The sequence below is a fragment of the Canis lupus genome, chromosome 1 (genome assembly GCF_003254725.2).
Source record: "Canis lupus dingo isolate Sandy chromosome 1, ASM325472v2, whole genome shotgun sequence".
In the NCBI taxonomy this organism is placed as follows: Eukaryota; Metazoa; Chordata; class Mammalia; order Carnivora; family Canidae; genus Canis; species Canis lupus.
Genome location: NC_064243.1, coordinates 16,805,640 through 16,822,382, shown reverse-complemented (window position 1 = coordinate 16,822,382; position 16,743 = coordinate 16,805,640). Strand labels below are relative to the sequence as shown.

The 16,743-nt window shown below is 54.8% G+C and overlaps 1 protein-coding gene and 1 non-coding gene across 2 annotated transcripts; both read right to left on the bottom strand.

Moving 5' to 3' along the window:
• Nucleotides 1–3,499: 3,499 nt before the first annotated feature.
• On the bottom strand, nt 3,500–3,688 carry LOC112645725 (U2 spliceosomal RNA). The gene has a single exon (XR_003127218.1). It is a non-coding gene; the product is annotated as a U2 spliceosomal RNA (small nuclear RNA).
• Nucleotides 3,689–11,777: 8,089 nt separating this feature from the next.
• Nucleotides 11,778–16,191, bottom strand: RAX (retina and anterior neural fold homeobox). Its single transcript, XM_025421878.1, has 3 exons — nt 15,903–16,191; nt 15,357–15,610; nt 11,778–12,287 (listed from the first exon to the last, which is right to left on the bottom strand). Exons 1-3 carry the CDS (start codon nt 16,189–16,191, stop codon nt 11,778–11,780), a joined length of 1,053 nt encoding a protein of 350 aa, XP_025277663.1.
• Nucleotides 16,192–16,743: the final 552 nt, after the last annotated feature.

Sequence of the window (16,743 nt, the reverse complement as noted above, 5' to 3'; positions counted from 1 at the left end):
AGTTAAGAACTGACTCAAGGACACCTGGCTTGTAAATAGGAAAAACAGGGCAGAGGGGAAAGGCAAGTTCTAGTTACTCTACCGCAGTTGTCTCCTACAAATACCTTGGAGTCAAGGTAATCCCATTCCTGGGACAATGTCTGTTCCTCTAGGAAGCAAGTAAACGAATAGACCATTCTCAGTATCCTTTCCCACAGATGAGCCTTGAGAATCGCCAACATCTCGGTCATTGAAGGGTGGTCCCCAAGCTTCAAAATATCTCCCCACCATATTTCTTACACACCTACATCCCACCATTGATTCTTTGCATTGGTCATTGTACACCTCAGATTGTCTCTTAAAATGTATGTATTTCTAAGTGGGGTGGCGTATTAAGATATTTGTGTTCCTAATACATTGGTATGAAACACCAGGTATTAGAGATTAACCTGATTGGAAATCCTATAGTATATAATGTCTACTGGTAGGACTGAATTTATTGCCTATTTGCTGTAATTTGAAGTTATACCAGGATGGGGATGCTCTGGATCAAATGTATTCACTTCACAGACATCTAAAATTCTCCCCCCAGTATGATTTTTAATTAATTGAATTTGAATTAAGAATTGCCCTACTTCAATACAGACAATATTGTACTATGATCATCAAACTTGCTGAGACGGAAACTTTATTATCACAACCACTAAAAAGAGGATAATTACGTAATGTGATAGAGGTGCCAAGTGTTGCGACAACAGAAATCATATAGCAATATAGAAATGTATCACATTAACAGGTACACCTTAAATTCGCCCAATGTGATATGTCAAATGCATTCAATTAAAAAGAAAAAAAAGAACTGCCCTACTTCAGGGCTCATTTTATTAAAAAATGCAAATAGTGCCTCATGAAAATTTTAAGGGGTTAAGTCACACCTGCTTTGCACGAATTCCCTTAGAACCCATTCATTCCTAACTTGAAGTGGGGGTGGGGGGGTGCATGAGAACATGAAATCACAGCTTGCTTGGCCTCCTGGTTTCTCTTAGGGTGGCTTTAATGATGTAGGGATCCACGGGGCTGGGTCCCAGCCTGGGCGGGAACCTGAGTGGAGAAGGCGGGCCTCTCCACTCAAGGGGAAGCATGGAGGCCACGGACTTGGAAGAACTCAGGAGGGTCATTGCTTGGCTGCGGGAAGGCCCTTCTTGCAGGGAAGCAAGCCTTCCAGTAGGACAGCTTCTAGGGCGCCGGCAGCAGGTGTAGTTCCCAAAACGGCCATCAGATGGCAGCCTCCGCCAAATTACCGAAGTTCGTGTGTTCGCCGGAGCCAATTGTGCAGCAGGGAAGGTAGTGGAGGCCCCGGGTCTGGCCCTTTGGTTTTGCAGCCCAGGAACTCCAGCCAGACCGAGCCTACGCAGCCTGAAGCCACTGATCATCAAGTCGGTGGCAGAGCTGGGGGTCCCGCGACCTCCTGCCAAGAAGTCCAGTCATCTCTCTATAATGGGAACCTGAAAGGAGTGCTCTTCACCTCATACAAAATGAAATAAAGGATAGAAAAGACAGAGCAGGCCTGTTTGAATACTCACGTAGTCATGTGAGCTTGAGTACAAAGCCTTGCAGGCCAAACCTTGAGCCTCCAGCAGATTTTTGTTAATATATGTGCTGCCGAAGCGAGCACCAGATCTTTGTTAAATGCTAGGCAGTCACGTTTACCAAGGGCTTATTTGCTTTAAAAAGGGATGGAGGAGGATACTAGTCCTTTTATGCAAGACATTTGAAATACCTTCTCCTATTCCACAGGCTGCCTTTTAGTTTTATTGACTGTTTCCTTTACTGTGCAAAGCTTTTTCTCTCGAGGAAGTCCCAGTAGTTCATGTTTGCTTTTGTTTGCACCCCAGGGTTTATGGCAACAATGTTCCCCACAACGGCCAAAATATAAAAAGATCCCAGATGTCCATCCACAGATGAACAATAAAGAAGATGTGCTATGTGTATGTATATATATATGTATATATATATATACACATTTATATATGTGTATATATATTTATATATGTATATAGGAATATTACTCAGCCATCAAAAAGAAGGAAATCTTGACATTTACAATGTGGATGGAACTGGAGGGTATTATGTTGAGGGAAATAAGTCAATCAGAGAAAGACAAATACCATATGATTTCACTCATATGTGAAATCTAAGAAACAAAACAGATGAGCATAGGAGAAGGGAAGGAAAAATGAAATAAGATGAAAATAGAAAGGGAGGCAAACCATAACAGATGCTGAACTCTAGGAAACAAACTGAGGGTTGCCCGAGGGGAGGGGGGCAAGAGGTGAGGTCACTGTGTGATGGGTATTAAGGAGGGCACCTGATGGGATGAGCACTGGGTGTTACATGCAACGGATGAATCACTAAATTCCTGAAACTAATAAAACACTATGTCAACTAAATTGAATTTAAATAAAGAATTTTTAAAGATAGATTTATTTATTTATTTATTTATTTATTTATTTATTTATTTATTTATTAGAGAGAGAGAGAGAGAGAGAGAAAGAGTCAAGGAGAGACACAGGCAGAGGGAGAAGCAGGCTCCAGGCTGGGAGCCCGACGTGGGACTTGATCCCAGGACTCCAGGATCGTGCCCTGGGGCAAAGGCAGGAGCCAAACCACTGAGCCACCCAGGGATCCCCTAAATAAAGAATTTTTAAAATAAAAAAATTAGCAATAAAAAGGAGTTGGGGAGGACAGAAGAGGGGAATTCATAGACACAAGATCCTGGGGAAGTAGGAAGACTGCAACCAGGGAAACCAGAGAGATCCCTGGAGGAGATGAGCTTTGAACTAGGGTTAGATGCAAGGAGAGGAGAAAAGGAGACAGACACAGGATGGTTAGTATGAACCAGGTGGAAAAAAAAGCAGGAACAAGCCCACCTTGCAGCAGGGCTAGCCCTGTGCAAATGGCATGTGAGCCCAGCTTCCCTTGAGCCTCAGGTCTCCCTCTTTTCATGCTTGCTCCTCACAGGACGCCCCCACCATCCCCATCCCCACCTTTCTGAACTATCACTGGCAGAGAAATTTCCCTCCAGCCAAGCTTCAACATCACATGGTGATTTTAAGTGATTGCTCTTTCCCAGGAGAAGTGGGATTTTAGGCCAGTCTGTCATTTTGGATGAAAGGGTACTGCTCACCCTGAGAAATAGTATGGGGAAGGAATTACGGAGAGGAAGATGCTGTCCAGGTTGCTTGTTTAAAGCAGAGAGTCTCTATTATCACCCAGAAGGTCAATGGGAGGGGAAACGAGTGAGTAAGGCAAGCAGAAAGAGGATTTGAGATCTGAAACTGGAAGTGTGTGGATGTACCTCTGTGCCTAGGACAGTAGGCACTGACTATGTGTTAGCTGAATTAGCAAGTTAGAAGCCTGTTGCAGGTCCTGAAGGAAAATGAAGGCTTAGCCTCCTGTAGTGGCAAGGTGGCCAGGTTTGAGGGTGAATGAGGAGATTTTTGATGTTGCGGCTGCCCCGAGAGGGTGCACCATCCTAGAAGTACTGCAATACAGGTCGATGAGTGAAGTGGACAGAGCCAGCTCCTTTTCCACCTCCCTGCTCCAAAAATCCATGTAATATATTGTCTTCAGATACAGGACATGTCAGATAGTAAACTGATAAGAACAGATACTATACTTGATCTTAGCCAAAAGGCTGAGAAACATTTTTTTTTAGTTCAGTTTTGATCAAATGCATTTGAGTGAAGCTATTGAGTTGTTTGTTTGTTTGTTTGTTTTTTTCAGGGCTGGACAGTAAGTTTATACACACCCACATCAGGTCTAGGAGCCACAGTGGGCTCCAACTCATTTACAAGCATTTCATCACAGCACCTGCTTGGGGGCCCGCAGACGCAACCAGGCTGTCCCCGTACAGGTCCTCACATCGCAGTAATGCTTTATTAAAGGGAAGATTAATATGCAGCTTTTGGGGAGGGGGAATTTTTACAAGTATCAAAAGGAGCTCAGGGAAAGAATCCGAGCTCTGAGATCAGTGTACAGAAGATAATAGAAGCCGTGGGCATAGAGGGGGGTGCCACGGGGGAGGGAGTGGAGGGAGAAGAGGATGCCTTGAGAAATGCCAGCATTTAGTGGACCGTGTTGGAGGAGCCAGAGGAGTGACAGCGCTTCCACTTCTCTCATTCCACATCTAGGAAGAAAGTGAAACAACACAGTGGTCCTAGAAGTGGTAACTGATGATCTGAAACCCATTCAGTGTAAACTTCTTAGTCTTTTGTACACTGTGACTCCAACTGACTTCTCTCCATCACTCGCTCCTCTGCGCACACCCTCTGCTCTTGCCAAACTCGGCTCTCTACTGAACTTGCCCTGAGAGTTTCCCACCCCTATGCCTTCGCCCAAGCTCTGGAATATCTTTCCCCCACAGAAAATGCTTTAAGATGAAGGAGGGTGCAACATAAACTTCTGGCATGCAGCTAAAGCAGTGCTTAGAAGGATTTTTAGCAGCAAGTGCCCATGTTAAAAAAAGAGGAAAGATCTGAAATCTACAACCTTCTTAGAACGCTCTCCTTCCTCCTCCCAAGCTCTTCTGCATACGACGCGCACCATGATCTATTTGAAGTGATCGTGTCACCACCTGTAGTGACATTAGTTAATTTTTGGCTGTCCAGCACCGGAACACCCTTCCCATGTTGGAGAATTCCCCTCTTTCCGACTCCTGATTGGATACAGAGCCTACCTCCTGCATTGTTTGTGGCCACACATAGACTCTTGTTTCCTTAATTTGTCCTTTGGCTCCTGTCGGACCAGCCTAGTTTGGGAGCCTCAGACAAGCCCTGTTCCTTCTTCCTTTGCAGGAAGGAAGTTGGTGACCTCCCCCTCAACTCTTCCCTGTTTTCTTCTTCCGTTTTTCCTTCAGGGCTCAGCCTCAGGGAAGTCTTCCAGGACTTCATGACTTCACAGGCTAAGGCAGGTTTCTTTGTTATACGCTGTTACAGAATGTGGTGCTTCCTCTGGGAATCACCCACCCCTTGTGCTGGTTACTGCCCATCAATTACTGGGTGCTTCCATGGGGTCAGGCACTGAAGGATCAGACTAGGGCCTTTAAGGATCCTACAGTCCCCCTGGGGACCATAGGTGACACTGTGGGGTACGTGCTGGAAAGGCCCTTGAGTGGACAGCAGCGAAGTGCTCCTGGGGCAGTAGGCACTGGGGTAGGGGAGGACAAGGAACTGATGCTGCCGGAATGCAGCCAAGCTTCATGGAGGGGCAGAGCCACCTGGGCCAGGTCCCGAAGGAGTCCACCAGGAGCAGGACGCTGGGAAGTCCTTCTAGGCAGAAGGAACATTTATGCTCAAAGCCACAAAGTGAAAAGCACATGGTGGACCAGTGAGATGCAGGGTGCCTTGGTATCACTTGAACAGAAGGCAAGGAAAGAAAGAGAGAAAGAGGAAGAATGCCAGACACAAGCCTGGAAATATGGCTCGGGTCTGATTCAGAAGAGCCCCAGATGCCATACTGACCAGGAGGAGCTTAGATTTGGTTGCTTAGGCCACAAGAATTGTTTTAAGCAGAGGAATTGTTTGAGATACCTAATTCTGGCTATAGTATGAAGGATAGATTGAGGATTGAGTGACATGCAGATCCATGTGGAGGCCATGTCTTTATAGCTCGAGAGAGAGAGAGAGAGAGAGAGAGAGAAAGAGAGAGACTCAATACATGGTTGTGAGTGAATCAATGAAGAAGCAACCATAAAGCAGGAGCGTCTGTGATAAGTGCCATATGAGACGCTCTGCATGCCATGGGAAGCCGTGCAGCGCGGGGGAGATCTGGAAGAGAAAATCAAGGATAGGTGAGCTTAGACGTGTTCTGAAGTAAAAGCGATGCGGTTAAGTAATGAACTGCATTAGTTGTTGAAAGGAATGACTAATTAAGGGCTAGGTTTGGCTGATGGTGACAAATGGACTTGAAACGGAGAGCCCAGACAGCAATCCAGAGCCAGTACAGCGCTCACATATGGTCCCTTCTATCCTGTTACTCAACATTCTCAACGCATGGCTTCATGACGTGGTCCCAGATGGGTGCTCCAGCACCAGCATCACACCCTCCTTGTAGGCAGTGGACTATGGGGAAAGGGACACAGGCAGGGCACACCAGTGACGTGTAAGAACTTACTTTCTCGAAGTGTTTTCCCTTCCAAGACATTAGTAGATATTTAGTCATATCTAATTGATGGGAGTTTGGCAAGTGTCTTTGTTCTGGACAGCTAAGATCTGGAAGCTCTATGGCTGAGCAGTAAGAGGCACCAAGAATGAGTCTCATATCCATTGGGTGGCTCTGGCTGAAGAAAGAAGGAGGAGTTTTAAGGAGGTTTATAGGAAGCCACAGAGTAGAGATGAGTAAGTTTTGTTTTGAACATGTCTATTTTGGGCAGCCTATGGAACACAAAGTGGAGAAAACCAGTAGATATTTGAAAACATATATAGAAATGGGTCATTTCCTCTACTTACACCATGTTCCTTGAGGGTGGAGATTCTTACTATTACACGTCCATCACGCCTTACAGATGTTCAGAATGGATAAGGATTGCAGGGAAGTTAAGAAGGTGAAAACAACAATAACAACAACAACTAAGGGCTAATTTTTTTTTCTTTAAGTACACATGGAGAGACTAGATATAGAACCCAGCTGGTGTCAGCACTGGAAAGAACTTTCTCAGGTAACTTTGGACAGGAAGGCACCCTAGTATACACCTCATTCAGAATCTACTGTGAACACACACCCATGTTAAGTACAGAGCAGAGGAAAGCTGCTTCTAAAATGGGGTGTTACATTCCAGGTGACTTTGGTGCGGGCGATGAGGGAAGAGGGGAGATCTTGGAGATCCAAGTGTGTGTGGTGGGGGATGCGGCTACTGAAAGTCACCAGCAGGCAGTGTCACAGCTCTGCTGACCACAGATCTCCCCACTTCCTGGCTGAGGGGCACTGCTGCACCTGTTTTTTTTTTTTTTTTTTTTTTTAGATTTTATTTATTTATTCTTGAGAAACACACAGAGAGGCAGAGACATAGGCAGAGAGGGAAGCAGTCTCCATGCAGAGAGCCAGAAGCGGGACTCGATCCCAGGACCCCGGGATCAGGACCTGAGCCAAGGCAGATGCTCAACCACTGAGCCACCCAGGCGTCCCAGCTGCACCTGCTGGAAGTTGAGGGGAACTTGGCATTCTCTGAGTGTTTTCCAGGGCTGTGAGAGACGTGGCCAAGGATCTAGACGATTTAATCCAGTTTTGCCAAAGGGGGTTTACAGTGAGCAATTAAGGCACAGTTAAAGAATTAATCACTAATGAGTCATTAACTCTGCCCACTATTGTACAGTTAACAAGCTGAGGCCAGATTATTGGAGCCGGTTCCCAATTAAGGGGCCGGCATTGGCCGCAAAGCACACCATCCGCCTCTTGGAGGGTGGGGGCGCCAGTGGGGCGCTGCGGGGCCGCCTCTTTCCCAGGCGAGTTAGGACGCGGGTGGAGCCCGAGGCGGTGCGGAGCTCGGGCTGGTGCAGAGCTCGGGCTGGCCGCGCAGAGAGGAAGTGCCGGTTTTTTCACTAATTTTATCTGCCCGGGAAATCTTTTCCTCCTGGAGGCCTGAATTCTATGGGTGCAGTAAGGTTCTAGGAGCACTTGGCCGGAGGCGGAGAAGGGCCTGCGGCGAGGCTGCGGGGCGCGGCGGGGGCGGGAGGGTGGCGGGAGCCGGGACGCACGACTACCGACGTTAAGCCCCGAGGTCCCCACCCGACACCCCCGCGGGGCTGACGCGGAGTCCTGGGCGTCCCCGCTTCCAGAATCCCGCAGCAACGACCTTCAATTCACCGATGAACTTGGCTGAGAGAGGGGAGGATTGGGATCCCCCGCCTCCGCTCTTCGGATTCTGGATTAGCTGGAGGTGGGAGTGGGGGTCGGGCAGGGACTGTCTCCCCTGGTTTGACAGCTCCCATCTCCTAAACAAGGGGCTCTGTTTAAATACACGCGGGCCACCCCAGGCCGTTGCTGGCCAAAGCCTCCTCCTCCCATCCTCCCGGTGTCGCCCATTCCAGCCCCATCACCCTCCCGGGCAGCAGGGGTGGGAGCTCAGACCCGCCAGGCCCAGAGCTGGGTTTCGAAAGCCAGACGGCCCATCCGGATGCACGGCCTGGGCGGGCCTGAGGCCGCAGCGCGGGCCCCAGGACACGGAGCCAGGAGGCCCCGCAGGTCGGAGCGGTCCCTGGACCCCGTGGCTCCCGGAGACCCGAGAGGCGGAGCCCTGAGTCCCCCCGCGTCCCTGCGGGAGAGAAACAGCCCCACCGCCGATCCGGAGCCGTGGCGCGCACTGTGATCACGACACCCCCGTGGGCAAGAAGAGACTCCTTCAAAATGAGGAAAACGCGAAAACGGAAACAGCTCCCCCCAACGCGGGGGCTGCGGCCCGGGGGGCTCGGCCCCGCGCGCCGGGACCTGGGGATGCGCCCGTGGAGTGCGCGCCGCACCTGCCGCGGGGCGCCCCGGCCGCCCGGCCCGCGCCTGGCTCCGCCCCCTCCCGGAGTGGCCCAATCCGAGGCGGCCTTTCCCGCCCTGGAGCCCCGCCCCTCGGCCCTGGAGCCCCGCCCCTCGGCCCTGGAGCCCCGCCCCTCGGCCCTGGAGCCCCGCCCCTCGGCCCTGGAGCCCCGCCCCGCGCGGCTCCCGGGCTGGTACCCAGGAGCCGGACGGACGGAGCCATCCAGCCCCAGGCTCACCCGCTTTCCTCCCGCCGCAGGTCGGACGGAGCACGTGTCCTCCGCTGGGGAGGAGGCTCCCTAGGCCTCCCTCCTGACTGACTGACTGAATCCGGTCAACCCGAATCGGTGCCTGCCTCGAGACCCAGGTCGCTGTGATTGGGCCTCGGTGTCTTTCCTCCCCAACCCTGTTGAACCACTCCCAACTAGTCCTTTCTCCCCTTCGGTGCACCCCGGGAGGGTCGCCTGAGCCAAACCCGCAATCTCCCTATGCAGGACTCGAGAACTAAGTGATGCAGGCTTACTGGGGAGACCTGTCCCCCCCCCCTCCACTCCCGGAGTCCCTGGAAGACTCGTGGCCGCCCCAAGTCATAGCCAGCACAATCTAGTTTCTCGGAAGCTGCGACTCCACCTTGGCCGGCGCCTCTGCAAAGTGCTTTCTGTAGCCGTGAGCTTGAGCAGCATCCTACCCCCCGCCCCCCGCCGCGTTTCAGGGTCCTCTGGGGCTGTAATGCTCTGCTGCGCGGCCTTCTCACCTCCAGCGAGTTTCGTCCTGACTTCTGGCCTCTCCTGCGTTTCTACTCCTGGAGCTCTTAGAGCTGCTCTTTTAGGCAGCCCCTAGGAGTGGGGGGAGAGGGGCGCTGGGGCTGGTGGAAGCCCAGGAAACACTGCTGCCATCCATCCCTCGGGATCTTAATTCCCATTCCCAATGTGGCATAATGAGTTATCCCTCAGAGTTGAAATAGGAGCATTTATTCAGCAAGTGTTTCCCGAACACTGCGCTATGCTTGCGAACTGACCAGAGCTTCTGGCTACTCCAGCTCCAACGCTTGCAAAAGGTGTTATTTGAGGCAACCTCCCTGTACCTCAGTGTCCCCATTTGTAAAATGAGGCTAATCGTATTTTCCTGGCATGGTCCTTGTGAGGCTTAAATGAATCAGCAGGTGTAAACTGCTTGGAAGAGTGCCGGCACATAATAAACTCAAAGATCATTAGCCGTTAGTATTTTGATCATTTTTCAAGTATTTGTCCCTGAAATTCAGGTATGACCCACCCTGCTGGTTTCTAAGGAGATGGTTTAGAATATTCATTCTCAGACTAAGTAGTAAGAGAGGAGAAAGAAGGGATGGAAAGCTGCAGATGATAAAGAATACAAAGAAAAATGGCATAACGAGGCAAAATGAGTAGTCATGGAAATGATCTAAAGGAAGCAAAGAAGATGCTGACGGTGGGATGGGCAAGTCAGAGGTGCCCAGGACTGTGGGAAGGAGAAGGAAGGCAGAGCAAGTACTCACCAGTGAAGTTGGAAGTTCTCGGAATAAATCCCAGTAAAGGGAGGGCATTAAAGGATGAAACGATGGATGAAAGGGGATAGTGCAAACTGAAAGAAGTTTACTTACACATCCACCCTGTTTGCCTATTTTCCCCCACGCCACCGGCTAGTATCACTTGGCCAATCCATCCATTTCCCAACCAACGTCCTTGTGAGGGAAAGTGACAGTATCACTTCCTACCTCTTGAGGGAAATAACAGATCCAGGAAACCCTTACTGGCCAGCCTGCTACATACAAGGCGCCACGTGAGGGTCTAGGGGCACACACCCCTGGTCATGCTATAGCATCTCGAGGCCCTGATGGCAAGGCTTGAATCCTGTGATGACACTTCCTCTACCCCCAGCCTCGGGATACTCCTCCTTGGCCCAGGTAGGTTTCAGGAACCCAAGAGCAGGTGGACTGGAATACCGTGGGATCGGAGAGGCGGGATCACAATCTGCGTTGCCTCGCGTGGCGTCCTTGGGTTCGTTTAGATAAGGAAAGGGGGCTGGAGCGGCCCACTAACGTGCTGCGGCACGGCGAGCCGCAGTGGGTGGATGATGCTAAGGCGCGGGCCGCGTCTTTCCCGGCGCACTCTAAGCCACGAGGCCAGAGAACGTGCGCGGCGGGAACCCGGGTTACATCCAGGACCCGCCGCAGAGACCGCGCTGCCCAGGGTGGGACGCCCCGAGAGCCGGCGGGGGACCTCCGGGCTCCCTCCCGCCCCAGAGCCCGCGCCAAAGAGCAGCGGAAACTGCCCACCACGCGCCGCAAGCACGGGTCCCCCGGGGGCGCGGCGCAGACAGCTCCAGGACACGGCCCCAGGGCGCAGCAGCAAACCTGGCCGGCACTGAACGGAACCGCGGGGCTGGGGGGTCAGCGGCGAGCTGGGGGCAAGAGAGAGAGGCTCGGGGACCAGAAGAGGAACAGTCGCCCTGCCCGTGTCCTCGGAGGACTAAGTCATCAGTCCTGGGTAGCAGGGGCTGGCACCCAGCCCGCGCCCTGGACGGTGATCCGGGGGGCCCTGGGGCAGCGGCGGGCTGCAGACGGGGAGGAGGAGCCACAGCTCTTCCCCGGGGCAAGGGGGTGCCGACGCTTCCTATTGGGGTCAATCCTTCCAGGGAGCGGCCGCAAGCTTGACTAGCGGGGTGCAGAGGGCCCGGGAACGCGCAGGCCGCTGAGCCTGGAGCTTGGGGCCCCCGGAGCCCCGCACGGTCGCCGCTCGGGCACGCGCCAGGGGAGGGCGCGCGGGTGGAGTCTCCGCGGCAGGAGCATCCGCAGGGGGGGCCCGGCTCCTGCACGACCCTCGGCTTTCCCTGACGCGCCCCGGGCGTCGCCGCAGCCCCTCCCGGACCCCCATCCGCACACGAGCCAGCGCAGTCCGGGGCGCCCTTCACCGGAGTCAAACCAGAACAAGGCAATGTTTAATTCTCCTCCCCAGGGCTTCAAACTACGCATACACAGTGCCTCGAACTCTATTCCTCGGCTCCCCCCTCCTCCCAGCGTCGTTTTCCGGGGTCGGGCGCTTTAGGTCCCCGAAGCCCGAGGGCCCGGGCCGCTCGCCCCCCCCCCGCCCCGCAGCAGGGCCGGGGGCCGCGGGGACGGAGGGGTGGCCGGAGGGTCTCCGCACGGCTGGTGCTGCCCGGCGAGCCAGCTGCAGCTCAGACGGCTCGGGAGGGCGGCCGCGGGGGAGCCGGAGGCGGGAAGGGCCGGCCGCCCGGTCCCGTCGGGTCCCCGGAGCCCCCTAGAGGGCCTGCCACGGCTTCCCGATGGCCTGGATGTGCTCCTTGGCCTTCAGGCGCAGGGCCGCGATGCTGCTGTTGCGCGGGTCCGCCTCGTCCAGCGGGAACTTGTCCCCGAAGCCGGGCGCGCACGGGTAGGCGGGCGGCGGCGGCGGCGGCGGCGCGAGGGGCTGCAGGCCGGGGCCCAGCGGCGGAGAGTTCAGGAAGGGCGGCGGCGGCGGCGTGTAGCTGGCGGGCAGGCTCTGCGCCGGCGGCCCGAAGCCCGGCAGGCTCTGCAGCGCCGTGGCGCCCCCGCCCGGCAGCGGCGCCCCGAGCCACGACTCGAGCGGCAGCGCGCCCCCCGCCGGCCCGCCGCCGCCGCCGCCGCCGCCCGGGCCCGCCCCGAGGGGCGCCAGAGCGGCCGACGGCGGGGAGCGGCTGAACGAGAGCAGCGGCGAGTCCTGCAGCTTCATGGACGACACCTCCAGCTTCTCCTGCCGCCGCCACTTGGCCCGGCGGTTCTGGAACCACACCTGCGGAGGGCAGCAAGGCGGCCGTCGGGCTGCGGCCGAGCTCGGGGCGCACCCCGCCCTGCTCCCGGGCAGCCCGGCCGGGCCGCGGCGACTCCCCCCCGCCCCCACGCTCCCCTTCCCTTTCCACCCCGTTTCCACCTTTTTGCCCCTTGCCTCCTCTCGTTTCCTCGGAGTCGCTTTCTCCCATCTTCTTCGTCCCCCCCCCCCCCGCCCCGCCCCTGCACACCTCACCCGCAGCTGCGGCTGTTCTCTATTTCCGACTCCTGGCACCCAGCGGGCGCTCCGAAAACAAACAAATGAATAAATGAAATTTAAAAATGAAGCTAACTTTGGGAATCGACCCAGCATTTTGGAAAGCAGGTCTCACCAAATTTCGGGGACCTGCTGGTTGGGCTCCGGCACTTCGGGTTAGACTTTGTTTCCTCCCTGTGTGGCTCAGCTCGCGCTCGCTGTGATTTTGGCTCAGACTTTCTGTGCTTTACCTGTTTTTGTCTCCATGATAAACATAGACATAGGTATAGACAAATACTCTAAGAACCCTGACTGACAGCACTGCATGTTAACATACAGCGATTCCAGGAATTACTGGGTTTGAGAACTAGTAGGACAAAAAAAAGTGGGTTTATTTTATTCCAAGCTTATTTGAGCTGCTGCTTTCATAAGATCTTCCTTCTTCTTTTATTAATATCCCTTTGGTATTTCCTTTTTTTAAAAAAAAGTGATTTTTAAAAAAAATTTATTCATGAGAGACACAGAGAGAGGCAGAGACATAGACGGAGAAGCAGGCTCCCTGCAGGGAGCCCAATTGGGGGCTCCATCCGGGACCCAGGGATTGCACCCTGAGCTGAAGGCAGAGGCTCAACCGCTGAGCCAACCAGATATCCTCCCCCCCTTTTTAAAGTCCTTTAGTATTTCTGATATTTCTTATAAATGGTTCTCAGTGAGTAGAGGAGTTCAAGTTTATTATATTTACGTTGAGTTTTTTTGGAGTCAATTTTGACATTAAGATGAGTTCAATGAGTTCAAGTTTTTCTTTTTTCTTTTCTTTACACATAGAAAGTCTGCACCGAGAGTGAAGTCTGGTCTCTTAATGATGAAAACGTCCATTACTGATTTGGTAAAAGCACAAGAAAAAAAGGTGTGATTAAGGTGGTGACCAAGTTATCACCCTTGGAAACAGAACCGGTCTAGTTTAGCAGAGAATCTAAAAGAACTTTGACCAAACTGGTGGCTTCAGTGTTAGACTAATGGAAGGAAATAGGGGAGTAGCTGAGACCTTAGGAGGGAGAAGGCAGTTTTGAGTGGGGGTGGGGGGGCGGTGGGGACGGACCTCCCAGCGCCTGGGCAGAGCAGGGCAAGTGTATGTAAGGCTAGGATTTGGGGGAAACAGAGAACAAAAAAGTGAATACCCTACTCCTTTGCCACAAAGGATTCATCCCCATAGCCGAGACCCCAATTTTCCCCAGAAACATTAGATATCTGCCGATAATAGAGAAAAGAGAAATATTAGCTTGGAAAAGGCTCCCATGCCACTGCTTCCTCCAATTCCCTGCATGCCCCATCCGGCCCCCAAAATATTGGCCAGAGTCTTCCACCCAGTATTCAAAGTCAGAGAGTTAAAGACTGGGATAGTCCGCTCTTAAGGGCTGTACTGCTGCCCTCTACACAGTTGGAGGTCCACAGTAGACCCCTCCACCCCGTCTGATTACATCATAGCCATGTGTTAAGAACCCGCCATATGCTGGGCACTGTGCTGGCCCTGTGGTCACAGAGAAGTCACATACACTGTTCTCAAGAAGCTGACAACGTAGAGGAGGAGCCAAAATCCCTGAACAAATAAAGAGGGAGGAAGGAACATAGGACGGAGGTGGTATCAAGTGTGAGGGCAGCCCCTGCCCTGGCAGTGCCTGTATTCTGTAGGGGCACCGGGAGGCTTTGTCTCTCCTCTCCCTTCATCTTTCACTGGTGTTCTTTTCTTACCCCGTACTCCATCCTCTCCCCTTGAAAAGCAGGTACTAAAATGTCCGCACCTTCAATGCAACCATTGCAGTTCTACTGCCCCAAAGTCAGAGAAATTGAACTGTCCTTGCAAATTAATCCTGAGTTACATTATGGAACTATATGTTAAAACTACGACATTTACTCATTACTTTAAACCCCTTATTACTTTAATAAGCAGAAGAGACAAAAGGCAAAAGCTTGTCTCCCCTTTTACCTTTAAGGTAAGGCTAAAAAGTCCCCAAACATCTGAATATATTCACTTCCTGGAAATATAATTCATTAGACACGCACAAAAATCCCATCTTCGTTCCACCGCCTTTCAGATGCAATGAAATTTGTTCCCAATGACTCCCTTTCAGGCCTCTGTAAACTCTCCTAATTTGGAAATCCTCCCAGATTTTTCACAGATGACTAGCAAATATTTAAGGCTTTCAAATATTTTAATGATCAGGGATTAAAGATAATTCAGCTTTAATTAAAGCGAAAACCCCTTTACAGAAGAAAAAAAAAAAGAAGAAGAAGAAAAAGAAAGAACGAAAAGAAGAGAAAAGGCCTCTCTGCAGCAGCGGGAAGTTTGGTTGGATGTGCACCAAAGAAGCAAAAGTCAATTTCTTAAACAAATCCACCAAAATTTGCAACTGCAGGCGCCAGGACCCTTGCAAGAAGACTGGGTTTTCGTTTCTCGACAGGGTGGGCGCAGTTAGCGACTAGGGTGGCATTTGGGGCCCCAATCCCGGAGACCGCCTACATCCCGTCCGGATCCTGGCTGCGTCTAACGAGCTGTCGCTCTTCATCTTTCCAGCCATTTCTAAGTCCCCTCTTTAGTTAAGAAAAAGGAGACCCCCTTTCTGTTCCAAAGGGGGCATTGGGACAGAATGTCCAAGAGGGCTGTGCTGGGGCGCGCGCAAGGTGGGTGACGCTCCTCCGCGGCTCTGGGCGAGCCGGGTCGAGGCAGACGGATGGGTGGGAAGGGTGCCACGGTACACGCGTGGACGCCCGGGGACCCAGGGGAGCACTGGCTGCAGCGCGGGCCTCGGGCCCTCCCGGGGACCCATGTGGGCGCTTTACCTGGACCCGGACTTCGGGTAGGTTGACCTTGCCGGCCAGCTCCTCGCGGCTGTACACGTCGGGGTAGTGAGACTTCTCGAACGCGCGTTCCAGCTCGTGCAGCTGGTACGTGGTGAAGGTCGTGCGGTTCCGCCGGTGCTTCTTCTTGGGCTGCTCCTCCTCCGACAGCTTCGCGTCGCCGGTGGCGGGCCCGACCGGCAGCCCGGGGCTCGGCCGTGCCTCGCCGGGCTCCTTGGGGCAATAGGGCCGAGGGGCTGGGACGAAGGGGCCCCAGGCGGTCAGAGTCACTCCGGAGCATTCCTGGGCCCACTGCGCCCGTCGTGCGCGCCGGCAGCGGGACACGCGCTCCTCCCGGGGGCCGGGCCAGGAGGTCGGGGCAAGGCCGTGCGGGGCCCCCAAGACTTCTCCCACCGCAAACTGCACCCTAACCCCGACTCCGCGTCCAAACCCCTTCCTGGAAGGTAAGGCAGGGGCTTATTCCCCCTGCGGAGCTCCCAAGGCTGGGCGCCCCTCGGGGCCCCGCAGCCGCCAGGGATGCGCACTCACCTTCGTACTCCGGGGCCGGCGCCGGGGCCGGCTGCGGGGAGGGCTCGCCGCTGCCCCCGGGCGCCTTGGGGCAGGCGGCCCGCGCGCCCGGCCTCCTCTCCCGCTCCTTCGCGCCCCGGGCGCCCGGCTCCGGCGAGAAGGAGCCGAGGAGCCCGTCGTCCTTGGTAAATCCCAGGATAGCCTCGATGCTGTGCAGCCGCGAGGTGCTCCCTCCCGGGCTGCGGAGCAGGTGGCCGGCCAGCGAGAAGCTGCCGTCGGCCATGGCGGGGGCGCAGCCCGGCAGGTGCATGGGGAGCGCCGGCCGGCGGGAGGGCGCGGCCCGCTCCGGGACCCAGAGAAGAGCCGGCGCGGCCCGGGTCCCGCCGCCCCACCCGCGGGGGCCCGACCCCGGGTCAAGCTTCGCGGGGGCGCGGGCCGGGGCTGCGCGCACCGGGAGGCGGAGGCGGGGGCGGAGGCGGAGGCGGGGGCGGGGGCGGAGGCGGAGGCGGGCGAGCGCGCGGGCCGCGGCGGCCTGCGCCTGCGGAGCCTGGAGGGGGGACTCGGGGCAGCCGGGGCGCGGGGGGCTAAAGGCGGCGAGCCCGCGAGCCCCGGCTCCTCCCCTCGGCCGGGCCCAGCCCCTTCCCGCGGCCCCTCCCCCGGCTGCGGGGCGGGTCTTTCCGTCCCAGCCTCGGGGGCCCGGTCCGCCCCGAACTTCCCACCTTCCGCCTCCCGATCCGCTCCTAGCGCGTCCGGGGAGAGCGGCGGGGGGGTCCGGCCGGCCCGGGACCGGCTCCGGGCCCGCGTCCTCCGTCCGGCCTCGGGGGCCCACGCCCTCGGTCTCACCCCCGCCCCGGGACCCCTG

What these genes read in the sequence shown, in the direction of transcription:
- RAX (XM_025421878.1), bottom strand. Translation starts at nt 16,191, where the DNA reads ATGCACCTGCCGGGCTGCGCCCCCGCCATGGCCGACGGCAGCTTCTCG. An exon ending in GCCGGCCCCGGAGTACGAAG is followed by an intron (nt 15,611 to 15,902) that starts GTGAGTGCGCAT and finishes CCTTCGTCCCAG; the next exon opens with CCCCTCGGCCCTATTGCCCC. An exon ending in TACCCGAAGTCCGGGTCCAG is followed by an intron (nt 12,288 to 15,356) that starts GTAAAGCGCCCA and finishes TGCCCTCCGCAG; the next exon opens with GTGTGGTTCCAGAACCGCCG.